The sequence below is a fragment of the Mauremys reevesii genome, linkage group 25 (genome assembly GCF_016161935.1).
Source record: "Mauremys reevesii isolate NIE-2019 linkage group 25, ASM1616193v1, whole genome shotgun sequence".
Classification (NCBI taxonomy): Eukaryota; Metazoa; Chordata; order Testudines; family Geoemydidae; genus Mauremys; species Mauremys reevesii.
The window spans coordinates 21,697,851-21,724,373 of record NC_052647.1 but is presented as its reverse complement, the minus strand read 5'-3'; the positions used below and the strand labels follow the sequence as shown (position 1 = coordinate 21,724,373).

General features: G+C 48.1%; 1 protein-coding gene across 6 annotated transcripts in view; it reads left to right on the top strand.

Moving 5' to 3' along the window:
- The window catches only part of LOC120391285 (gametocyte-specific factor 1-like), a 49,314-nt gene that overhangs the window by 2,248 nt on the left and 20,543 nt on the right, over positions 1-26,523 (top strand). For 3 of the 6 annotated variants that reach the window (XM_039514784.1, XM_039514785.1, XM_039514783.1), the window contains exons 2-3: positions 20,171-20,285; positions 25,321-25,421. In XM_039514784.1, coding sequence (XP_039370718.1) covers positions 20,264-20,285; positions 25,321-25,421 — 123 coding nt within the window. In that variant the 5' untranslated portion in view covers positions 20,171-20,263. Of the gene's footprint in view, positions 1-19,941; positions 19,964-20,170; positions 20,286-25,320; positions 25,422-26,523 lie in introns of those variants that run through there. The other 3 variants (XM_039514781.1, XM_039514782.1, XM_039514780.1) reach the window with 2 other exon arrangements.

Genomic DNA, 26,523 nt, shown 5'->3' with positions numbered 1-26,523 from the left:
GGACACAATATTCCAGATAAGGCCTCACAGTGCCTTGTATAATGGTACTAACACCTCCTTATCTTGCTGGAAATACCTCGCCTGATGCATCCTAAAACTGCATTAGCATTTTTAATGGCCATATCACATTGGCGGCTCATAGTCATCCTATGATCAACCATGAGGTCCTTCTCCTCCTCTGTTACTCCCAACTGATGTGCCCCCAATTTATAACTAAAATTCTTGTTGTTAGTCCCTAAATGCATAGCCTTGCACTTTTCACTATTAAATTTCATCCTATTACTATTACTCCAGTTTACAAGGTCATCCACTTCTTCCTGTATGATAGCCCGGTCCTTCTCTGTGTTAGCAATACCTCCCAGCTTTGTGTCATCCGCAAACTTTATTAGCACATTCCCACTTTTTGTGCCAAGGTCAGTAATAAAGAGATTAAATAAGACTGGTCCCAAAACTGATCCCTGAGGAACTCCACTAGTAACCTCCTTCCAGCCTGACAGTTCACCCTTCAGTACAGCCCGTTGTAGTCTCCCCTTTAACCAGTTCCTTATCCATCTTTCATTTTCATATTGAGCCCCATCTTTTCCAATTTAATTAATAATTCCCCATGTGGAACCGTATCAAATGCCTTACTGAAATCAAAGTAAATTAGATCCACTTCTGAGATACCAGACAGACACTCCGAAATTTTTTCCACATATGCACTGCTTCTTTGCACAGACAAGCAGCCATCTTCCTCAGACAAACATTTGGAGAAACTCTCCATAGGCAAATCCTTGCCCCTAGTAGACACAGGTTCAGGATTATGTCTTTCCTTTGACAGGTTTATGTCATCAACTTGACTGAACAACGTTTTAATATCATCCCCAATCAAAAGATCCTTAGGCAATAACTTCCTTACATCAGCTATAACTTCATGTTTAACACCATTCCATTCAAGAATGATTCTGGCTAAAGACACACATACAGTAAACACATAGAGGATCACAATATTCACACTCTTATTTTGTAAGTAATCTTCCTCTTTGACCTGCTTTAACAAGAGTGATGTTAGAAGCTGTAATTTACCCTAAATAGCTTTTACCATTGACTTTTACACTCTCTGCACAAGTTATGGGTTTACCTTCACCTGAGCTCACAGTAAAAGTATTTACATAAAAGGCGGAAATGTTGGGGTAAATTTGGATACACACAGAGAACTGCTTAGAGTCAAACAAAATACCAACATTGTTACAAACTGGATAGATTTTATCCCCATCTTTGCTGTTGAGAGGAGCTGGCTGTCCAGGATGATACAGTTCCTGTTGTTCCTTTATTCTCATGAGTTGGAGCTTCAGTCTGTCCACTTTTGCCTTAGCTTCTAGTTCCTGCAATCGAATATCTGCCATTCTTTGTTCATGTTCAAAACACAGGTGTTGTATTTCAGAAGCTTCTCCTTCCATATCAGCTTTTTTTTTTTTTTTTTTTTTTTTTTTTTTGTTGCTTTTGTTCAAGTTCTAGCTCCTGGTTTCTCACTGCAAGTAGTTTTGCCAGGTGGAGCAAGCAGCCTTCTGCCAGGTGGACCCAGCAGCAACAAGGGCCAGGTTCAGTATCTAGGAGTTCCTTTTCAACAATACAGCACAAAACCGGCTCGAGCCCCCACCCAGTGACCTGGGGCAATTACACACCACCCCCTGGGTGCCTCTAAGAGGCAATACTTCCCCTCTCACAAACACAGAGTCTGAGGGTAACAAAAAGCTTTTAATAAAAGAAGGGAATTAACTCAGCATTAATTTGGGAAAACACCACAACTAGGGTTCATAAACACAAGCCATGAGCAAAAGACCCACCCTCAAGTAAGTTGGGCAGTGGCCTTTTCCCCTCAGGGTCTTAAGTCCAGCAATCCAAAAGTCCCTTTAATGTGCCCATCCCTTCTCCATACCCCATTCATAGTTGCTGTCCTTGGCCAGTGTAGCCCCAGAGTTCAGAGGTTCATCTGCAGAGTTAACCTCCCACCCTGTGTGGAAGGCAGGGGTGGGTAAGGAGGCACCTGAAATGCCACATCGCTCCAGCACTTGCTCATTGCCCCAATGATTGATTGCCATGTATCGGCAGGGCTCTGCCCTGACCCTCTCCACCACCAATTATCCTGGCCTCTTGCCACACCTCTCCGCCAGCTGCCCTGGTAGCTCCTTGCCATGCTTCTCCGCCAGCTGCCCACTCACCAAGAGGTCTTCAAGCCCCTCTCCCACAGCTCTCAGTGACTTCAGCTGTTCGTGTGAGAGCCTCATTGCTGGTACACACTAGGCAGTCTCTTACAATAGAGATGCTGTTCTAAAGTATGTCTAAAGCTTTGACCAAGGTATCAATGACTTCAGCTCTGTAGCATATAACAAAACCCACAATTGAGTCTAAATTAGCTTTTATTACACATGGGTCAAATGACATCTAGAACCCTTAAACACAATAAGCCCATTCACCCTACTCCCATTGGTCTTTGGAACCCATGTCCCCTGCCTAGTGAGTGTCATTCATTTGAGAGTGAGTCCCTCCATTGGGAGATTCCAGGTACAGTTCTGCTGCCCTTGGTTCACACAACAAGGGTAACAGTCCTCTATTACTCCTGCCCCAATAACAAGGAGACTGGGGATCCAACACCAGCTAGAAGTGATCATTTGGGCAAGCAATCCCATCACACCGAGCACCTAGGCAGGGTGGGTATGTCCATGCAAACAAGATCAGCTTCTGAAGTCTTCTTCCATAGCTCACCACTAGATGTCAGGGGAGAGCTCATTCAGACTCTGCTTACATCTGTAAATACATCAAAACACAAACATTATCTCCCCACATGTCTTTGGAGGGTTATTTATTTTGCAGGATGTTTAACCCTTTCTTGGCGTGTATCACAATCCCCACGGCACTTTACCCAGCATGCCTTGTCAGCCTCTAACTCCCATGAATCTCTCTAGACTAGAACTCCCAGAATCCCTCTACTCTGGGCAGCAAGCAGGAATGGGGTGGAGCTGGACCTGAAGCATCTCTTAAAGGGCCACCCACCAACCATGAGCTGCTCCCATTTGCAGTAGATTTGCTGGTGATTTGTAGCTGGGAGCTGCGAATCAGTCCTTATGCTGAATCCCATGGCATCTATCTTAGGGTTACCACCTGTCTGGTTATTACCTGGACAATCTGGTTTTTGGCTTCTCTGTCAGGGGGCTATTAAGGGTTGTCAGGTGACTGGTTTTTGGGACCTGGCAACCCCAAATGGCACCCAAACCAAATGCCTGGTTACCACAGGGCGGGGGGAGGCACCAGGTCATTAACTGTGACCAGGCCCTGCTCAGCCAGCACCAGCTCCTGCTCAGCTGGGCAGCCTCCTATCTGCAGATGGGCTCCTTGAGAGGATCCAGTGTGCGATGTGGGGCGGGGGAATGGAGGGAGAGGAGCAAGTGACAGGGATGGGGCCTTGGGGAAGAGGCAGGGCAGGGGGCGGTGCCATAGGGGTTCAGTTATCAGCAATTAGAAAGGTGGCAACCCTAACAGCATCCCTCAGGCTGGAGTGCAACGTCACAACAACACAAAGCTAAACAGTAGAGGGCAAGGAAGATATAAGAATCCCTAGTGCTTCTATAGTGCTGTTCATCCATGGATCTCAAAACACTTTGCAAGGAGGGCAGTATCATCATCCCCATTTGACAGATGGGGAAACTGAGGCACTGGGAAGTGGAAATGACTTGCCCCAGGTCCCCCAGCAGGTTAGTAACAGAGCTGGGGATCAAACTCAGATGTCCCAAGCCTCAAGCCAGTACTTGGTCCACTGGCCGACCCTGCCTCCTTCACACATTGCTCAGTTCTGTAGGTTTGGTGCCCACTCCCCTCTGGGGGGTTCTGCTGAGCAGTGGTTGCCCTGAAGCATTTCAGATGAACTCTTAGGGGTGAGCTTCGATGGTTTAATTAGCACTGAAACAATTAAAAACCCTTCAGAGTGATCCATTTTTAAAGAAACACGAACAGAAAACCGTTTTGTTACCAATTCTCAGGTAGCTGGTTTGTCTGCCCAGGCTGTCAAAGCCCTATTTGGGGTCTTTAAGTAGGACGTAAGCAGCCTGGTACTGTCCCCCTGCAGTCCCCTAAAGGGACCAATCCCTTTAGGGGACTGCACTGGGCCACGCTGTCACACTGGGCCACGCTGGTGGTGTGCAGGGGATGGAAATTGCCCCTGCCCTGGGTAGGGGGAATCACAGATTGGTGTGGAGCTGGCGTCAGAGCCCTGCACCCGCCTGGCTCCCAGCCCCTGGTGTAAGGGATGGATCAGGGGCTTGGCTGGAGCGTGCTGCACCATGGTTATTCCCTGCTGTCCAGAGTTGGCACAGAGAAGTTAGAGCAGCCCAAAGGCTGCTCTGACTGTTGCCAGGAGCCCAGGTTCCAGGCATCCCAGAGGAGACTTCAAGCAGGGCCCATGGCGCCTGTAAGCAGCCCAAAATTGGGGGCTGTGCAGGAAGCCCTGAGATGACAATGCTGCACTTTGGCTGCTAACCTGCTTTCCTCCACCAATCCAGACGCTGTCCATCTTTCGGTGTCTGGGGAGCTGGCCGCTGTGAAGGAGTCTCACAGTAAAATGCAAGAGGAGATCACGGCGTTACAGAAAAGAGTAGGTGAGGAGTACAGTGCCAGCTGCTGTGCCCATGCGAGGGCTGCAATTAGAGGGAGGTGGCAGCAGACACGGGCCCACAGCGCCAGATGCTCAAGGAAGCTCAGCACACGGAAACTTCCATTGCGGGATTCTCTGTTGTTCTCAGTGGGAGCTACAGGGCAGGGGATTCTTTAAGCCAACCTCAGGCCCACCAAGGCTGTTGGCTACAACCATCCCCTGTGGATCGCTCTCCATATGTCTACATGAGACCTGGGAGGGTTTGTAAGAACAGGCTGGACAAACACCCATCAGGGCAGGGTTCAGTTTCTTTGGTCCTGGCACTGGAGGAGGGGCTAGGTGACCTCTCGGGGTCTCTTCCAGCCCCATATTTCTAGGACTCCCTGTGGAGTTTTTGCCATTTCTGTTGGGAGGGGAATTGCTGGGATATTTTCAAGCGATCAGCCGGACAAACCTAGCGTGGCTCCACCCTCAGCCCCTGTATCTTCCCCCACCACTAGGTCATGTTTCCTCCAGGCAACAATCCCCCTTAATCCCTCACAGGGGCTCAGGCCCCACACACCCCCTTCAGACCTCTCATTGCTCAGGGGTGAGAGCTGGACTGAGACCACCCCCACTCATCAGCCAGGAACAGCCTTCAGTTCCTGCTGGATTTGAGATGGTGACAAATCTATGGCATTTAAGCTCTTCCCCCAGCATTTCACACTCTTCAGTGTTATTATTCTGCTAGCACCCTCAGGGCTAGGGTTATTGTTCAGTTGGGGGAACTGAGGCATAGAGAAAGATGCAGGGACTTGGCCAGGGCCACACAGGGAGTCAGTAGCAGAGCTGGGACTTAAACCTGAGTCTTCTGAGTCCCAAGCCAGTGTCCTGCCCACCAGGCCATCCTTCCTGGCACTGGCAGAGTGCGTGGCCTGTCCCCCACCCATTCACCCCCTTAGTCTGTTCTTGTCTATTGCAGGCGTTCTTGGTGAAGAACTGCACAATGTCCTGGGTATACTGGCTGGGGCTGAGTGACCAGAAAGTGGAAAATCAATGGCTCTGGGTGGATGGCTCCCCTCTGAAACTCAGGTGTGTGGGGTGAAAGGCTCCATGCCCCCCTGACCCACCCCTTACTCCCCGCTGTGATCTCCATGGGGTTTTGCTCTTCTTCACAGCTTCTGGAGCACCAGGGAGCCCAATGACTCCAGCAACGAGGACTGTGGCACCATGGCGATTGACGGGCGCTGGAACGACATAAACATACCTGTGGACATACACCTTTCTCAAATTCATCTTTCATGGTATTTCTACATTTATTAATCCTTTAGACTCCAGGTTCAACACCCTTTTGTCACTTTTTGTTCTTGCAAAGCAGTCTGGCCCTCTTCTATTGGGTCACACCCTTTTCTTAATCCCCAAATGGGTACTCCAGCCAATCAGAGTCCTCTTGCTGTCTTCCAGCCCAGAAGTCAGGCAAAACAAAGAACAAAAAAAGTAGGGAAGCTTCATATGAGACTCCTTCTCCAATCCACAATAGTGCCCAGATAGCAAGGTAGTTAGGCCAGGTCTACACTGTAAACTTACCCCTGCATGCCATTGATAGAACTATGTGTGAAAAATCCACACCTGTGAACGACGCAGTTACACCTACCTAACCCCTATTGTAGACAGCGCTATGTGGCCAGGAGAGCTTTTCCCCTCAACATAGCTACCATCTCTCATGGAGGTGGATAAACTATGCCAATCAGGACCGGCTTCAGGAAGTGCGGGGCCCAATTCGAACATTTTCGGTGGGGCCCCGGCAGGGATGACTAAAAAAACAACACGTAAAAAAAAGCCTTTCATTTCTTAGCAACTGGTTCCCTATAAAAAGTTCTGATTTAAGGGATGTGCCACACTAGATATATTTTGTACCAATAGGGTTACCATACGTTCATATTTTCCTCCCAGATGGCGATTTAAGAACCAAAAAGCCTGACATGTCCGGGAAAATACGAATGTTTGTTAACCCTACCTAAAGTTCTTTTTTAAAAAGATGGACCTGAACTAGAAATGAGCTCTGTTTCACATATGTGGGATCCTGCCACTCCCTGGGGGTGTGCTAGGGTGACCAGGTGTCCTGATTTTATAGGGACAGTCCAGATTTGTGGGTCTTTTTCTTATATAGGATCCTATTACACCCCACCCCCGTCCCAATTTTTCACACTTGCTGTCTGGTCACCCTAGGGTGTGCCCATGTGTGGGTCCCAGCTGCTCCCTGCCCCCCTCATTGAAGTAGGTGTGCAGGGTTACTGCCCTGGGAACTGCAGGGCACCAGTGGACATGGCGCTGGCTGGAGGCAGGGCAGGGACTGACTGGAGGTAGGGTCTGGCTGCAGGCAGGGCAAGGGGTGCGGGGCTGGCTGGAGACAGGGGGTTGTGGGACGGGCTGGCTGGCTTCAGGTAGGGCCACAGGGGGATGCGGCATGGGTTGGCAGGGCTGGAGACAGAGGAGTGTGGGACTGGCTGGCTTCAGGCAGCGGGGTGCGTCAAGGGTTGACTGGAGACAGGGCAGGGGGTGCGGTGCTGGTGCGGAAAGTGCAGGGGATGTGGCAGGGGCTGGCTGGAGACAGGGCAGAGTGTGCGGGGTTAGCTAGAGACAGGGCCTGGCTGCGGGCAGGGCAGGGGATGCGGAGCTGGCTGCAGGCAGGGGCTGGTGCGGGCAGGGCATGGGGTGCGGTCCTGGCTGGAGACGAGCTGGCTGTGGGCACGGGGTGCAGGGCTGGCTGCAGACAGTGGCTGGTGCAGGCAGGGCAGGGGGTGCAGGGGTGGTGCGGGCAGAGGTTGCAGCAGGGCTGGCTGTGGGCAGGGAGTGCGGGTACAGGGGGTACAGCCCACCCTGTATGGTGAGTGCCCCTTCCTCCTCCCTCCCCCACCGGGGTAGCAGCAGCAGCTAAACTTCTAAACATAAGCAAGAGCTCCCAGGCTGTTTAGCTTCAGTCAGCCCTAAAGGATAAACAGAATCTTCTATAATATGCAGGCTCTTGACCTTCAGAACCTAAGACTGTAACTCGTGTATGTTTACCTGCTCTAAGCCTGAAAATAACTCTCATTTCTTTTCTTTTTCTTAACTAATAAATCTTTAGTACATTTATGATAGGATTGGCTACAAGCATTCTGTGATAAAGAATTGGAAATGCAGTTGACCTGGGGTAAGTGACTGGTCTTTTGGGACTGGGAGTAACCTGAATATTGTTGTGATCTTTTTAGTGTGAGGACCCATCTTTCACAAAGGCAAGTTTGACTGGATGACAAGATAGAGCTGAGTCCCCTAGGGGACTGTCATGTTAAGGCTGTTGTAGCGGCTGAGGAGTTCACATGGGATACTTGGTTGGTGAAATCTCAGTCTAGAACACAAAACCAGCCTGGGTTTGTGCCCTGCTTCTTCTCAGCCTGCCCAAGATCGGAAGAGAGACAAGGTGGGTGAGGTATGATCTTTTATTGGACCAACTTCTCTTGGTAAGAGAAAGTTATTACCCCGCCTGTGAGCCACTCCAGACAGCTTGACAAATCTAATCATAGAAATGTAGGGCCAGAAGGGACCTCAAGAGGTCATCTAGTCCTTCCCCCATGCAGAGGCAGGATTAAATACACCTAAATCATCCCTGAGAGGTGATTGTCTAACCTGTTTTTAAAACCCTCCAATGACCATTTCCCTAGGTAACCTGTTTCAGTGCTTAACTAGCCTTATGGTCAGAGTTTTTCTAACCTCAGTTTCCCCTATTGCAAACTAAGCTCATTACATCTTGTCTTGCCCTTGGGGACATGGAGAACCATTGATCACCATCCTCTTTAACAACCTTTTACATATTTGAAGACGTATCATGTGCCACCTCAGTGTTCTCTTTGCCTTTGTTTCATACCTTTCCTCCCAGGATCTGAAAATTCTTCACACTCTAGTGAATGGCGTACCATTCTCCCTGAGTGGTACAGGAGACTTAATGTCCCATTTGACAGAAGGGTAGACATACAGAGAGGCCAGGTGTGTTTTTAACACAAAGACCTCATGAGGCAGTAGTCATGCTGAGATGCCTGGCACTGTGCTGCAATCACTGGACAAACACTCCCACCATGTGGCAGAAAGAAATGTCCTGATGATGATTTAAATTTGAGCAGAGTCCTAGTTCCATATTTAAACATGATTCTTCTTGAAAGTCTTAGCACTTGTTTATCATTTGCATTTTAAATTACTGGAGCAGCAGGTGTCATGGAGTGAGACTGCATATTTTGAAACCCAGTGATACAAAAAGAGGAAGATTACCATGCATAGAGCAGTGGGCCCATGTAATTTTATTTTGACACAAAACTGTCAGGTTTCTTTTCTCCAGCTTTAGGTTTTATTGAATTGCAATATGTATCAGAGTCTAAATGCAGAACAGCAGAGAGCAAATCTCTTTATGTCAAGGCCAGTTCTTTGTTCACAGTATTTGTCTAGCTCTTGAGGTGTGATGCCTTTGGAAGGTCAAATCAAGGTCAGAAACCAGCCAGGATAACCAATTTCACTTGTGTTAGGCTGGCAATTGCAAAACAAATGCATGATTAGCTGTGTTAAACTGGCAATTTTTTTTAAAGCTCCACCAATATTTGTTTCATTGTTTCCTTGTCCTCCACTGTCAGCATCCATCTGTTCTCTTGTCCTTAGACTGGAAGCGTTTTAGGGCAGGGACTGTCTTTCTGTTCTGGCTTTGTACAGGGGCTGGCACAGTGGGGTCCTGCTGTGACGAAGTGGGACTGTTCTTAATGTTTCCTCTGAATACCGTGGGGGTGCCTCAGTTTCCCCTATGCATTTCTTAAGTCTCCAGCATGCATAAATGGCTGACACTCTGTCTCCCACCAACAAATGGCCTGGGCCCTTCCCCGCTGCAAGGGGATCCACAGGGTTCTTCCCTTTGGAGCTGCTGTATGGGAGGAGAGTGAGGGGACCCCTGGACCTGGAAGGGGAGGATTGGGAGGAGAAGGGGGAAGACCCCCTAGTGGATCTCTTCCCTGAGGTGGGAGCCAATCTTCCCATCAGGCGTTCCCCATTCAAAGTCACTGGGAAAACAGCCCAGAACCTGGAGCGAGAGGTCTAGAACCTGCTGGCTTTAGATGTGATCCAGGCATTCAACACCCCATGGGCCTCACCTGTGGGGCTGGCCCCCAAGGAAGATGGAATGATCTGGTTCTGTGGGGACTATCAGAAACTTAAAGCCATCACCGTGTCCGATGCCTACCCCATGCCTAGGCCTGGGGAGATTCTAGACAAGGTGAGGGAGATGGAGAACTTGGCCCTGGCGTACGATGACGTGTGTCTTTACCCAGACCTAGGAGAAACATGTGTCCCAGGTGAAGAGGGGGGCTGGGCTGCCTCAAGGAGGCAGGACTGATGGTAAAAGCCAAAAAGTGCAAGGTGGAGATGATCAAAGACTGGCCCATTCCAGGATGGCGGGGTGCTACCGGAGGTTTGTACCTCACGTTAGGCCCCTAGCTGCCCCCATCCCTGAGCTATGTAAGACGGGTAAGCCAGACGAGGTGGTCTGGACCGAGCAGTGCCAGAGGGCTCTCTGTATACTTAAGGAGACTCTAATCCAGGGCCCGGTAAATCTGGTAAACCCAGACTTTGCCAAGCCCTTTGCAGTGTTCACTGATGCCTCAGACGCAGGGCTGGGCATGGTGCTCATGCAAGCCAATGCTGACGGGGGGGAGACACCCCATTAGGTACCTCAGCAAAAAACTGCTGCCCCAGGAGCAGAACTCTGCGGCCTCAGAGAAGAATTGCCTGGCCATGGTGCCGGCCCTTAGAAAGCTGCAGCTGTATCTATTTGGGGGGCGCTTTACTGTGTATACTGACTACTCTCCTCCAACATGGCGGCATCAAATGCAAGGGGCTGAAACCGAGCTGCTGGGGACAGAGACACCTGTTCAGAGGGTGGCCAAGGTCAAGATGGGGGCTCTTAACCAAAAGAGCCCAAATTGCAGCCCTCCAAACTGGAGCACTGGGAAAAGACTCAATCTCAGTTTAAACCCCAGGGATATTGGGGTGGGAAAAGGGTATGAGCTGCATAAACCTTCCCACATGCAGCTTGCAGGCGCCATCAAGCACAACAGACCCACGGGAGGGTGTGAAACTGGAAGGGCCTGGTGTAACTCCCACCAAGGAATGGGAGAGATAATGGGGTATCCATGGGAATGTGGGTGGGTTCGAACTTCCCCAGGTCACTGGCTAAAGTGACCTCGCTCAGTTCAATCTCGAAGGGGGGAGAGATGTGATAAAGTGGGACTGTTCTTAATGTTTCCTCTGAAAAGCGTGTGGGTACCTCAGTTTCCCCTATGCATTTCTTAAGTCTCCAGCATGCATAAATGTCTGACACTCTGTCTCCTGGCAACAAATGGCCCAGGCCCTTCCCCCCTGCAAGGGGATGCTAAAGGTGTGGGAGAACAAAGAGGTCAGGTGACCTCCTGGCCCGGGAAAGGAACTCAGCAGAGAAGGAGGGGCTGAAGGGGGTTTCAGTTTGGAGCTGGCTGGGGACGGGAAGTGAGGGCAGACGGGGTTGTCTAGCTTGCTGGGCCCCAGAATGGACCCAGCCGAGGGGGCTCGTTCTCTGTACCTACAAGCTCTGTTTTAGACCGTGTTCCTGTCATCTAATAAACCGCTGTTTTACTGGCTGGCTAAGAGTCACGTCTGACCCTCTGGCTTCCCCAGGACCTCGCCTGGGCAGATTCGCTGTGGGAAGTGCATGGAGGGGCAGAGGATGCTGAATGCTCCAAGGTCAGGCCCAGGAAGGTGAAGCCGTGTGAACTTCTTGCCCTGAAGACAGTCTGCTCCATGGGAGAGGAGGCTCCCCAAAATCCTGCCTGGCTTTGTGGGGAGCAGTTCCAGAGCATCGCCCGGGGACTCCGTGACAGCTGCTTCATGCCTAACACTCCTGGGCACTACTGCAATACACCTACATACTAATATGATTGATTGTATTGCTGTAGTGCTTAGGAGCTCTAGTCTTGGATCAGGAACCCATAGTGCTAGGCACTGTACAAACACAGAACAAAATGATGGCCCGTGCCCCAGAGAGCTTCCAGTCTGGGAAGTTGGCAGTTCTAGGTCCTAAGCATTTTGGCAGCTGTTAATGGCCAATGTGTGGACTAATTCACCTGGCCCTTGTGTACATGAGGTACCTTATGGATAGGGTTCACCTGACAGCTGTCTCGTATAAGCAAATACAAGTAGTAGGAAGGCTTATTATTTGTACTGTGGTAGCAAGGAGGAGTCTCAGACATAGATTTTAAGGTCCAAGGGACCATTGTGACCATTTGGTCTGACCTCCTAGCACAGGTCAGAGAGAACCTCGCCCAGTGATTCCTGCATCACATCCATCACTTTTAGAAAGATACTTTTTTAGTCTTGATTTAAAGGCTTCAGGGGATGAAGAATCCACTATGACCCTAGGTGAGTTGTTCCAGTAGTTAATTACTCTCACTGTGAAGAAATTGCACCTTATTTCTAGTCTGAATCTCTCTAATTTCAGCTTCCAACCATTGGTTCTCATTCTGCCTTTGTCAGCTCCATTGAAGAACATTCTGCAATTGGAAATCTCCTCCCTGTGTAGGTACTTGAGTTCAAGTCACCTTTTAACCTTCCCTTCAATGGTGACCACTTCCTCTCAGCCAGGAGCCCATTGGTTCTCAACCAGGGAGACGCGAACCCCTAGGGGCACACAGAGGTCTTCCAGTTAATATCTACATTAACTCATCTAGATATTTGCCCAGTTTTACAACAGGCTACATCAAAAGCACTAGCAAAGTTAGTACAGACTAAAATTTCCTACAGGCAATGACGTGTTTATACTGCTCTATAGACTGTACACTGAAATGTAAGTACAATAGTTATATTCCAATTGATTTATGCTGTCCTTATGCATAGAATGTCCTTCAAGAACTCATCTATAAAGCCACTCTACTTTCCTTCAAATCTTTCCTCCAGCCCCCCCCCCCCCCACACGACAAGGAATTAGCCCTGGCCAAGTAGGGGCCCCAAGGGGAAGAGCTGAGACACACTTGACTCTCTATTTTATCCCTCTCACTCCACCCTTGGGCTTTTTCATGTAAACTCTTTGGGGCAGGGACCCTCGTCTCTATACGTGCAGGCAGTGCTCAGCACAGCAAGGGGGCTAACAGAGGGCAAATCACACACCACGCAGCAACACTGAACCACTTTTCCAGGGTTTTTGTCCTTTGTACTTTGCTGACAGTCCAATGGGTCTGTGGCCACTTCATCCATTGTTCCATGCTAAGAGGGAATCCTGCCCCAACTACCTGCGCTTCGTGTTGGGAGCCATCCAGCTGCCTGTACTGTATATGCAATTTGGTGCTCTCCACCCAAAGCCCCAGTGGGCATATAAGAAAGGGGGCTGAACGCGGCAGACCCACTAGCCAAAAGCCAGCTTTGGGGTGAAAAACTATGGCCAAAGCTTTCAAAGCATCTAACATCCAGTATCTAAAGCCAGCTCTAGGCACCTTGAGAAGCAGCTTGATTATTTGGAGACACTGGACTCCTGCTGATTTCAGCAACTCTGAAAAATCAGCCCACTTATTTAGGTGCCTAAATAGGGATGTAGGTACCAAACTTGAAAGCACCCAAATGGGAACAGACCTATCCCTTGGTCAAATTCTAATGAAGGGCCAATGACCTTCAAAATGCTGGACCTCCCTGGCTTCAGTTGGGGCTGATGCAGATGCTGGGCAACCCGTTTGCAATTTTGGTGCTGTGATTACAGCTGTGGAAGATTCCCAAGACATGATCCTAGTTGAGCCAATGCTTCATAAGGGCCAGGCCTTGGCTTTTTTAAATCTTATTAAAGATAACTAGGAAATAATTTAATTTAAAATTAATTAGGTCCATCAATGGCTATTAGGATGGGCAGGGATGGTGTCCCTAGCCGCTGTTTGCCAGAAGCTGGGAATGGGTGACAGGGAATTGATCACGTGGTGATTACCTGTTCTGTTTATTCCCTCTGGGGCACCTGGCATTGGCCACTGTCCGAAGACAGGATACTGGGCTAGGTGGACCTGTGGTCTGACCCAGTATGGCTGTTCTTATGTTAAAAATTAAGTGGGGAACTCAGTGAAAATGAGACACTGCATCTAGCTCAAAGGTGCTAAACTTGATCATGCCAGTACAAGTGTGATCAGAATTAGGTCCAATATTTTAACCTCTACTGAAAGTCAAAGCTAACGTCACTCATTTCTGGACTGTTGAACACTCATCAGGCTTGTTTGCCGAGTGCATAACGGAGCAGATTTGTCAGGCACCACCGCTTTGAGACAGCCATTACTGAATGTAACGAAGCCTGACATTGGTGTGTTTGTTTAGGAGGCCCTATATCTCTTTCTATAGAAAATCTTATCTGTTTGCGATCTAAACAGATAACATTTATGGGTCAGCGAAGATCAGTATGAACAATTTCACTGCGATTATCGCAGCTTACAGACTGAAGATGGAACGTCGTATTTAGATGCATCTGATGGAGACATGGGGAAGATGCTCCATGCACAGCCTGCATGGAAGGGGTTGTAATAAGCCAGCAGTCAGCCGTTTGGGAACTTTACATTTTCCATGGCAACTTTAAACAAAGCTACAGGAGACACGAGCAGAGCCAGCAGAAAGCAACTAATTTGCATCAAATGAACCATACGGCAGGAACTATTGTCTTCAAAGTGCTTTTGACTCTGAAAAGAGAGACTGTCTAAATTTCATCAAGGGGGCCCATGTCCATCATCTCTCTGAGACGCCATAGTAAATGCGCTCACCTTGCAAGGAAGCAGAGGTTTTCTTCTACTCACCCTGCAAACTAATGCCAGGATCAAAGAGTTAAGCTGGGCTTTTCTCCTCATGCATCATTGCCTGTAATAACTGTTCTGTGGGTCAATTTCAAGGACACATGCGCTTAGTTGGCACAGTAGTAACTGATTAAGATTATGAGCAATCAGAACGTGAAAATGGCCATACTGGGTCAGACCACTGGTCCATCTAGCCCAGTATCCTGTCTTCTGACAGGGGCCAATACCCGGTGCTTCAGAGGAACTGAACAGGACAGGTAATCATCAAGTGATCCATCCTGTTGCCGGCCCAAAAGGCCTGAGGCAGCAAACAGTGGTTCGTTGCCCGGTGTGCTTCGTTCCAAATAACACACCAAGGTGGAGAATGCAGAAAAAGTTTATTTGAGCCCAAATAAAGGTGCAAGGGAGATATTACAATCTCAAATCCTGCACACAGATGCAAGCTGTGTATCTTTTCTTATACATGACTTCAACTAGGCATCCTCATTACCCCCCACTAGTCTCCTCCCCCCTCCTATATAGTACACACATTGTATAGTTAACAATTAAATCATCCTTGACAGCAGACAATTCATTTTGTTAGTAACTTTTCAAGGCTGTTACCTTGGTTTACTTCTGAATTTATTACTTTGCCGCCCCTCCCCTCTTTCTAAACTAAACACAAGTAGTAAAAAGGGGCCCTATCTTCTGGTGTCAGTGTTATACTGATAAGAAGCTGTTACACATTCCATTCTTAATACTAACCTGGGAGTTCGACTAAAGTTTAATATGGAAGCACTCTGGACAAGCATAAAATAACTTTGGTCCATTCAGGCCTGGTACAGAAAAGCTTCATTAATACTGTGGTTTTCCACCCTCCTGAGTTATCTAGGGCTATGCCTAATGGCACCAACAATCCCCTGTCGCCCATTCCCAGCTTTTGGCAAACAGAGGCTAGGGACACTTCAGAGCATGATTTTGGATCCCTGCTCATCCTGACTAATAGCCATTTATGTATCTAGTTCTTTTTAAAACCCTGTTCTAGTCTTGGCCTTCACAACATCCCCTGGCAAGGAATTCCACAGGTTGACTGTGTTGTGTAAAGAAATAATTCCTTTTGTTGTTTTGAAGCTGCTGTCTCTTACTTTCTTTGGTGACCCCTAGTTCTTGTGTTATGCGAAGGTGTAGTGATTACCTGCTCCTGCCATGTGGGGCTTGAAACAGCCCAGGAGAGGGCTGCAGCTGGGGGCAAGAAGCCTGGGCTGATTGGAGGAAAGTAGGCTCAGCTGGGGCTATGCCCCAATCAGGCCCAGCTGGCCCCTATAAAAGGTTGTGAGCCAGCAGCCCAGGCAGTCTCTTGCTGCATGTAGAGAGAGAAGGGCCTTGGGCCTCTGTGAAAGGTGCTGAGAAGGGAACCTAGAGTGGAGCAGGGCTGGGGAGCTCCAGCCCAGGAAAGCCTCAGGCTCCTCAGGTATTGGGTTGCAGGGGGAAGCCCATGGGTAGGCAGAGGCAGCAGGTCTGAACCCCCTTTGCCTATGATGAGTGGCTTACACTGCAGTCTGCCCCAGTGAGTGGGGGGCCAGATAGGAACTGGCAGTAGCCAAACACTGAGGTGAAGTGGGGATAGTGGGTGGGGGTTCCCCTGTCAGGGGTAGACCCTGAGGCTGTGAGGGGTTACTGCCAGGGGGGCAGCACTCCAGGTAAAAGGGGCACGGGTCCTGGGAGGGACATGGGACCACAAGTAAGGCAGATCATTGGCCTATAGAGGGTGCTCTGGAGCTGGAATGAGCTAATTCCCAGAAGTCACCAGCAGGAGGTGCTGTGGCAGTGAGTCCAGAGGCTTACAGGAGGATTAAATAACACTTCCTTATTTACTTTCTTCAGGTCAGTCATGATTTTATAGATCTCTATCATATCCCCCTGAGTCATCTCTTTTCCAAGCTAAAAAGTCCCAGTCTTATTATTCTCTCCTTATATGGAAGTTGTTCCATACCCCTAGTCATTTTTGTTGCCTTTTTTGTACCTTTTCCATTTCCAATATATCTTTGTTGAGATAGGACAAATCTATCTGCACACAGTATTCAAGATATGGATGTACCATGGATTTATATAGAGGCAATATATTAATTCTGTTAATGTTGCATTTGATTAGACACTATACAGTGCCTAGCACAACAGATCCTTGTCCATGACTAGGGCTCCTGGGTACTATGCTGAGACAAATAAATTGTAACAATGATGATGTAGAATAGACCCAAGCTCTCCCTCCTGTACCTGGGCTGGCTCTGCAGAGTTAAGAGGATCAAAATGCAACAAATCCTCCCCTTCTCATGTTTGTCACAGCTCTGATTCCAATACACACACACAGAGCAGGCCAGCTAAGGAGAGGCCATTTTTAGACAGTCATGTTTCAGAGCAAAAGCATGTTATAGTACTGAAGTGACATCTTTTAGGGGCCCCAGCATGTGCTGCGCAGCTTATCTAAGCAGGGCAGCCCATAGCTCATGAGGATGTGCCCCTCCCTACTTGACCACACTCCCAGCATAGGGTTAGGAACACCTGGTCAAAAAGGACCCTGGCAGCTACAGTCAGCACCACCTACCAGGCTGTAAAAAGTCCAGTCGGCAGTGCTGCGGGTCTAAAGCAGGCAGTCGCTACATGTCCTGGCACTGTGCTATGCCCCAGAAGTGACCAGCAGGTCTGGCTCCTAGTTAGGGGGGCCATGGGGCTCTGTGGGCTGTCTTTCTCTCCCCGCCCCCCCCCAGTACCAGCTCCACATTCCCATTGGTCGGGAACCATGGCCAATAGGAGCTGGTAGGGCAGTGCCTGCATGTGAGAGCAGTGCACAGAGAGACCTGGCCACTAGCCTAAGAGCTGGACCTGCTGCTGGCAGCTTCCTGGGTGCAGCGCAGAGCCAGGGCAGGCAGGCAGCCTGCCTTAGCCCTGCTGTGCCACTGACTGGGAGCCAGCTGAGGTAAGCCTGTGCCCGTACCCCAGCCCTGAGCACTGCCCACAAACCGAGCCCCCTCCTGCACCCCAACCTTCTCATCCCTGGCCCCACCCCAGAGCCTGCACTGCTAGCTGGAGCCCTCATGCTCTGCACCCCAACCCTTTGCCTCAAGATGCAGCCCGCTCCTGCATGCTGAATCCCTTGGCCCCAGCCTGGAGCTCCCTCCTACATCCCAAACCCTGCATCCCCAGCCAGACCCCTCACTCCCTCCTGCACCCCAACTCCCTGTCCCAGCCTGGAGCCCCCACCCACACCCTAAACTCATCATTTCTGGCCCCACCCTGGAGCCTGCACCCCCAGTTAGAGCCCTCACCCCCTCCCACACCCCAATCCCCTGCCACAGCTCAGTGAAAGTGAGTGAGAGTAGGGAAGAGTGAGACACCAAGGGAGGGGGAATGTAGTGATTGGGGGGCAGGGTCTCAGGGAAAGGGCAGGGCTAAGGTGTTTGGTTTTGTGTGATTAGGAAATTGGCAACCCTAAGCATATACAGCTCCCCGGCCCTCAAACTGCACTCCCAGCATGCACTGCTCCCCCCTCAGCTGCTGTCCCAGCACACACTGCTCCACCTTGAGCCATGTCCCCAGCATGCCCTGCCCCCATTCAGGGTGCAGTCCCATCATGCCCTGCTTGCCCATGCAGGCTGCATTGCCTCCCCAGGGGCCACTGCTGTCCCAGCATGCACCATGCCCCTCAGCCACACTCCCACCATGCACCCCGCCCTCCCCACATGCCCTGCGCCATTCCAACCCCAACCCCAGGGGGCGCTGCCGCCAGCGCAGAGTGACCAGGCAACTCCCTCACAGCCTGCCCCTCCCTGCGGTGCCCGGCTAGCCCCGCCCCTTCAGCTGGGCGGGGTGACTTCAGCAGCCTCGTTATGGTGCCCAAAACGGGGGTGGGGAGTTAGAGCCTCGCTGTGGTCTCACAGCGGCGGGGGGAGGAGTTTCGCACTGGCTGCTTCGGAGACGCCTTCGCAGTAAGGCCACGCGCTGCTTCGGCGCAAAGCCTGGTGGGTAACGGCTCAGGGAGGGGCCACGCGTGAGCGGGGGGAGCTTCCTCCCCCTTTCCTCAGGTGCCCCTGGCTGGGTCGTTGGGGGAGGGGCGGGGGCTCTTCCCGCCTCTCTCTCTCGCTAGGTGCGGTCGTTGGGGGGAGGGGCGATGCGGGGGGGGCTCTTCTCGCCTCTCGGTGCCGGTGGTTCGGGGGCGCCCGCTTGCCGCGTAGGGGCTCTGCTGCGGGCCCCGGGGCTGACACCGGCTGCCGGGCCCCGCCTGGCCCCGGCTGTGCGGGGCGCTGCGAGCCTGCGCGGGGCCGGGGGGATCGTGTTGCCCGGCGCCCCGGCTCGCGGTGTGGCGGGAGCGGCCCGCACCACTGGGGATGCCGGAGAGCCCGGGTCCTTGGCTGCCCGCGCCTCAGCCTCGCTCTGCGCCGCCCCCAGGCTGTGGTCCGTGCCCCCCGCAGTGTCCTGTGGCTGATGGCTGCCCCCCCCCCAGTGCCCCGGGGGCAGGTGGGGTAGGACACACCAGTGCCCTTGCGGGGGTGCCCTAGGCCAGACCAACCAGTTTGTCAAAGGCACCTCGGACATTGTGGTGCCGGTCAGATCTGCAGCTCACACTTTAGCGAGGGATACGCAGCTGACACAGGCGGCCCATGTGTGCCAGTTTTATTAGGCATCTCCTTTTTGGCTTTTTTTTTTTAAAAGCAGCAACCATATTTTCTGGCAGGCAACCAAATCTGAGATTCAGATTGTCTCTAGAGTGTGTGCAGTCCTTTATAAATCTAAATAAGACAGAATTTAATCTTGTGAGGAAGGATTTTTTTAGATGAGTGATGCATTCAGATTGTATGAATTGCGGTGAAGACAGGAGAGAATCTAACTCTCTGCCTTTTTTTTCTTCTTCATACAGATCCTACTTTCTTCTTCAAAGTAGGTGTAAAAGTGTTGACCTGTCAGGCAGGTGGAGTGGTTCAGGATGGAGCACTAAATTGTGTATAAGAGATAACTGAGCTCTCAAAATACATGGCTTAACTTTTCTTGGGAACTGGTTCTTTTAAACCTTTTAAATTTATTGGGCAAGAAGGGTGTTTCAGATAAATCTTTGGATTTTAGCATCTTGGAGGAAACCTTTCTGTGTGTGGCAGAAGAATATGAGGTTCCAGGTGCCCTGCGTTATACGTGGGCCACCTTATAAGCTTGTGTCCTAAGCATACATAGCATAGATATAAAGTCTACTGGCTGCTGTCATGCAGTTGATCATTGACCCTTAGTAGCTGTGATGAATAAATTGAAATAACTTTCAAGTTATTTCCAGTGCTTGTAAGTTGAAGCTAGAAAAATTTAGAGTGGAAATAAGGCTTATTTTTAACAATGAGGGTAATTAACCATTGGAAAAATTACCAGCTGTTGTGGTAGACTCTCCATCAAACTTTTGAAATCAAGATTGGATGCCTTTCTAAAGGATCTGCACTAGGTCAAATGGGAATTAAGTCAGGGCAGTCCTATGCCTTGTGTTATGCAGGTCAGCCTAAATCAGTAGTTTTCAACTTTTTTTCATTTGTGGACTCTTAAAAAATTTCGAATGGAGGTGCAGGACCCCTTTGGAAATCCTAGATATAGTCTGTGGACCCCCATGGGTCTGTGGATCACTGGTTGAAACCTCTTAGATGATCATAATTGTCTCTTCTGGCCTTAGCAATCTGTGAATCTCTTCATTTTTGGTCTATAGGGTAAATATTTTAAGGAGGAGAGTGACACTCAGAGACTGGCTCAAAGGGTCCTCCAGCGAAACTTAAGTCAGCGTTCTTTCAGCATCATTAAAATGGATTTAGAAGACAACTATGGTAAGTATTTCTTTGCTGGCTTGTAACATTCATGCAGGGGTCTGGACTAGATGACCTCTGGAGGTCCCTTCCAGTCCTACAATTCTGATTCTATTCATGGTTCCTGCAAAGATACAGTGAGAGACAGCTTAGATCTTTGAAAGTATTAAAGTATCTTAAACTTGATTAAAAGGAGGGAGTGGCTTCTAGGAAGTAACTTTCCCTCTAGGCATTAAGTTTGGTGGATATATGCATCTGTGTATTAGAGCAGTGGTTCACTGCACCTGATTTTGGGTCCCAGAATGAAAGAATTTGTGGTCTTCTTGCAGTTCAAAACCACACAAACTTTAGAGGCAATAAAGGATGATGTGGGTCAATATCACAGCAAGAAACCATACCTAGGTTTTGCAAGGTGGGTGTGAGACTGCTTGGGTGATATGTAGTTCCTGGGTGGGTGACTGGGTGTACTGAGACAAACTCTTCTAGGCAGCATATTGGGTGCAGACACGCAACACCATGCCCCAACCTTTGTGAGCCGGGAAGGCTGGAGTGGGGGTGTAACTCAGCTGTGTGTGGTTCATTTTATTTATTTAGCATATGCAATCTGGCTAAGCCACAGCGTTCTTATCAGTAATGTTCAAGGCATGAAGGCCTCCAGGAAGTTGTCATTTTACAGTCCTCCAATGTGTGTTCCCACACTGACCTAGTGGACTATGTCCCCCAGCTGCAGCATGTCAGCGGTCTGGAGAAATGGACGATCCAACTAGCAGATTTGCTGTGTGGGGTACAAACTGGTTACAAAACTACAGTCATGTCTGGTGCAGACAGGGCCTAAATCAGTTTCCTGGGGATCATCCCAGTAAAGTGACTTCTTATTAAGGCCCTATCCATGCCACATTTCATAATTTACTTTATTACCAGTGGCTGGCTCCAAAACATGGTTAATATCCTGTTAGTTCTAGGGCTGTCAAACGATTAAACAGGTTAATCACACGATTAAACAGTAAGAGAATACTATTTATTTAAATATATGTGGATGTTTTCTACATTTTCAAATACATTGATTTCAATTACAACACAGAATACAAAGTGTACAGTGCTCACTTATATTTATTTTTTATTACAAGTGTTTGTACTGTAAAAAAATAGTATTTTTCAGTTCATGTAATATAAATAATATAGTGCAATCTCTTTATCATGAAAGTTGAACTTACAAATGTAGAATTATGGACCAAAAAAATGCATCCTAAAACAATCTAAAACTGTAGAGCCTACACGTACAGTCAGTCTTACTTCTTGTTCAGCCAATTGCTAAGATAAACAAGTTTGTTTACATTTGCAGGAGATAATGCTGCCCACTTCTTGTTTACGTCACCTGGAATGAGAACAGGCGTTCACATGGCACTGTTGTAGCCAGCGTCGCAAGATACTTAAGTGCCAGATGCGCTAAAGCAGGGATAGGCAACCTATGGTACGTGTGCCGAAGGTGGCACGTGAGCTGATTTTCAGTGGCATTCACACGGCCTGGGTCTTGGCCACTGGTCTGGGAGGCTCTGCATTTTAATTTAATTTTAAATGAAGCTTCTTAAACATTTTAAAAACATCATTTACTTTACATACAACAATAGTTTAGTTCTATATTATAGACTTATAGAAAGAGACCTTCTAAAAACATTAAAATGTATTACTGGCACGCAGAACCTTAAATTAGAGTGAATAAATGAAGACTCGGCACACCACTTCTGAAAGGTTCTGACCCCTGCGCTAAAGATTCATATGTCCCTTCAACCACCATTCCAGAGGACATGTGTCCATGCTGATGACAAGTTCTGCTCAATAACGATCTAAGGCAGTGTGGCCCAACGCATGTTACTTTCATAATCTGAGTCAGATGCCACTAGCAGAAGGTTGAATTTCGTTTTTGGTGGTTTGGGTTCTGTAGTTTACACATTGGAGTATTGTTCTTTTAAGACTTCTGAAAACATGCTCCACACCTCATCCCTCTCAGATTTTCGAAGGCACTTCAGATTCTTAAATCTTGGGTTGAGTGCTGTAGCTATCTTTAGAAATCTCACATTTGTACCTTTTTTGCATTTTGTCAAATCTGCAGTTAAAAATTGTCCTTAAAATGAACAACATGTGTTGGGTCATCATCTGAGACTGCTAGAACGTGAAATATATGGCAAAATGTGGGTAAAACAGAGAAGGAAACCTACAATTCTCCCCCAAGGAATTCAGTCTCAAATTATTTAATGTGTTGTTTTTTTAACAAGTGTCGTCAGCATGGAAGCATGACCTCTGGAATGTGGCTGAAGCATGAAGGGGCATATGAATGTTTAGCATATCTGGCATGTAAATACCTTGCGATGCTGGCTACAAATGTGCCATACAAACTCCTGTTCTGAGTTTCAGGTGACATTGTAAATGAGAAGTGAGCAGCAGTATCTCCCATAAATGTAAACAAACTTGTTTTTCTTAGCGATTGGCTGAACAAGAAGTAGGACTCAGTGGACTTGTGGGCTCTAAAGTTTTGTTTTGTTTTTGAGTGCAGTTATGTAACACATCTACATTTGTAAGTTGCATTTTCACAATAAAGAGATTGTACCACACTACTTGATTGAGGTGAATTGAAAAATACTATTTATCATTTTTACAGTGCAAATATTTGTAATAAAAACAAGAGTGAGCACTGTATCTTTTGTATTCTGTGTCGTAATTGAAATCAATATATTTGAAAATGTAGAAAACATCCAAAAATATTTTATACTTCAGTTGGTATACTGTTGTGTAAGTGCAATGATTAAAACTGCGAGTAATTGTGATTAATTTTTTAATTGTGATTTTATTTAATCATATGAGTTAATTGTGATTAATATACAGTCCTAGTTAGTATCATGGTCGGGTAAGGGAGCTGCCCTCTTCAGAGGCCTAGCCTGGCATATGGCGCTGGTTTGATGCATTGGGGATGACTCTCCTCGGCCCCTCCCCCCCCACACACAGTAATTCATGGGTACACAGGCTTGGTGCTCTGGAACCATTGGATGAAGTTCAGGGCTTGTCTACACTACCTCTTAAGTCGATATAATTTATGTCAGTCACGGATGTGAAAAAGCCACCCCCTGATCAACACATCACCTGAGCTGTCCACACCAGCCCTAAGTCAGTGGGGGACACTCTTCTGCTGTCATAGCTTCCGTCTCTTGCTGAGGTGGAGTAATTATGCTGATGGGAGAGGGCTCTCCAGTCAGCATAGTGCGTTTTCACCAGACTCACTAGAGCAGCGCAGTAGTGTAGACTAGCCATCAGACAGGACCCTCTTGTAGTGTGACCACCCCTCGGGGCGCACACTCACTAAGACAAACTGCCTGGGCTTCAGCTCCTCCTGGGTCTGACCTCTGAGCGTTCAGCATCCCAGTTTCACACCATAAGCTGCCTGCAGCGAGTCCACCTGAATTGAACACCTGGGGAAACCTTGCATGCCCCCTTAAGGGGCCATGCACCCCCGACGGTGTAAAACAGAAGGGTTTATTAGTCGTCTGAAACAAATCATAGAGCAGAATCTTGTTAGCACAGAAAGCAGGAAGTTAAAGCAAAGTCCATCTTAAGGAGACCCAGAGCCCTGGGTTCTCCCGCTCAGTCCCAAACCAGGAGACTGACCAGCTTTCAGCAGCTCACTCTCAGTCACACCCAGTTGCCCCTCCTCTATCCTGTATGCTGTTGCCCAGGCAAACTGGTCACCTGGCCTCCACCTCTTTGTTCTCTAATTCCTCCGACTGGCTCTTGCAGAGAATGGGCCTCAGGATACAGAATGTCCAACCATTGGCTGGGCCCAGGTAGCTAGATGGCACTTGTACCTTCCCTCTTGGGGTATCTGCAAAGCTCTCACACCTTTATCCCACCGCCTAGATACTTGTGCAACACATAGGGAAAACTGAGGTGCACACAGTATTCATACAAACATTGACAATTCACACTTTGTCAAAAGTAGCCATTTGTCCTAGTGACCTGTGTCAGTCTTTCTCAGTGGCCTGTCCCTCTGGTCTCTCTGACACTGTTTAGAAAGGCTGCAAGCTGGTCCCTGGTATCAAAAAAATTTAAAAACACTGGTTTATGTAATCAATCTGGCCCTTCCCCTTACTTCCAGCTCTCTAGAGAACATCCCACAGTCTGTTGTCCCTTGTTCCTTTGTGTGCATGCCCTCTGTACACTGATACAAATGTGGGTAAGTAGCATGGAAGGTGTGAGGGGAGACAAGTGTAATGGCAGGAAAGCTGCTGCACGAACACAAACTGAATCCTGAAGAAGAGATCTGTGTATGCTTGAAAGCTTGTGTCTCTCACTATCGGAAGTTGGTCCTCACCTACCTTGTCCCTTCTATGTAACTTTTAAGTGAGTAAGGTGACTCGTGCCTCTCTGAGTCCTAGTGTGGACTAGGAGGGAACATTTTCAAATAGTGCCTGTGACTTAGGCCCTCACTATATTCAGTGGGTGTTGGGCTCTTAAGCACCTGCCAACCTCTGCACTTTATAGGGCCAAGTGCTCTGTAGTGCAAATTGCAGCCTTAACTCCAGCCATGTTTGTTTTAGTTTGATTTGTTTCTTACTCCAGCAGAGATGGCTTTTGAGCATTGAAGGTAAATGCAAAAGGATTTACTTCAGAATGCCATGCTTCTGCTGACCCTTAGCATGTCACTGCTATACAGCTAGCTAATTTGGTAGCTTCAAGGGTTTTTTTAGTAATGTATTTCCAGCTCACTGTTCTGCATAAGTGTACTCGTGGATATATACTGGCCACTCTGCACTACTGACTACACTTTCCTCATTTTTAATTTAATATTCCACTCACAAAAAGTCCAAAGTGAATTTGGTTGGGTGTACACGAGTGCCACCGTAGCAATTTTAAATTTTTGTCTAGGCTATTAAAAATTAATGGCTTAACCCCATTAGAGGAAAGCTCCAGTACCTAGTATGTTTCCACACTTGTTAATTGTGTTGATGATGTTCTTAGATCTTGTTTGGCAGAATGTTTTCTTGTCTTTTTATTCCTTCTCCTCCAGTTGATGCTTTGGATCCAGAGAAGTTAATACAATGTCCATATGATCGCTATCATCAAATCCGAGCCTGTCGGTTTCCCTATCATCTTATAAAGTGCAGGAAGGTAGGACAGGATGTTAAGGTCTCTAATGCACTTGGGAAATCATATTTTTGTAAAGCTAATGCATGGTGAGCTCAGTATGCTTTGTTGCCTTTTGCTAGAAGGATGCATTCACTTGCTATTAGACTGGAAGAAGCCATCTTTATTTCATATTTATATCTGTCATCCATTTACCACTTAGTAAAAGCATCCAGTTCATATTTAGTAATGCACTTCAGATCAGTGCATTTGCCCCAAAGAAAGGTGATATAGGTTCTTCAGAATACCTAGGTTAGTGATGGGATTCTATTCTCTTCCAGCAGTTCACTTGTGGGACCCGGGTATTTGCTTCCCACTTCAGGGCATGGAGCAGATGCAACCAGTGTTATATGGATGCCTTCTGGTTGGCCAAAGCAAAAATGATCTGATGTTGCAGCTAATTCTTTAGCAGCTGCACTGCTCTGATTGCAAAATAAACCATCTTTTTTTATATTGCTAATAACTCTATTCAATGTACATCGGTCTGAAACTTTTTGTCTCTTCTCAGTCTTCTATTCTGGGCTAGAATGCTATATATTTAACAGGAGAAGCTGCTCCTTTCTTTTGTCCTCTCAGTCAGTAGCTTATTTTAACCTCTCCAGTGCTAGTGTATATTAGTTGTATTGATATAAGCACACTTCTACAGATATAACTGCATCCACATGTTAAGATGATGTACTGTATAACTGTATTGGTTAGGAATCACACCCCTAGCCAACATAGCTATAGTAATATAAAAACTGTGCAGAGCAAGCCTGAGCAGTGTGTGTTCTTCCTCTCTGTTGTCTTGCTCTTTTCTAAGGGTAGAGGCTCTTCATTCAGTGGGGGATGGTAGCGCTCTTCTGTGTCCACACTCGTTTACCTCTACTGGCAGAATGCCCCCAATATAGATGTGGCCTCAGCTGGAACATTGAGTAACTTCCCTCCTGTTTCAGGAGAGTTAAATTTACTGCAAAGACTTAAGCTCTAGTGCAGGCAGGAACTTGTTCTCTAGTCTGTTGCTTACTTAATTTAAAAATAAAGTGGCTGAATTTTTTAGGGTTTCAAGGCACTTACTCCCGATGTAGGCTTATTAGGGCAATTTCAT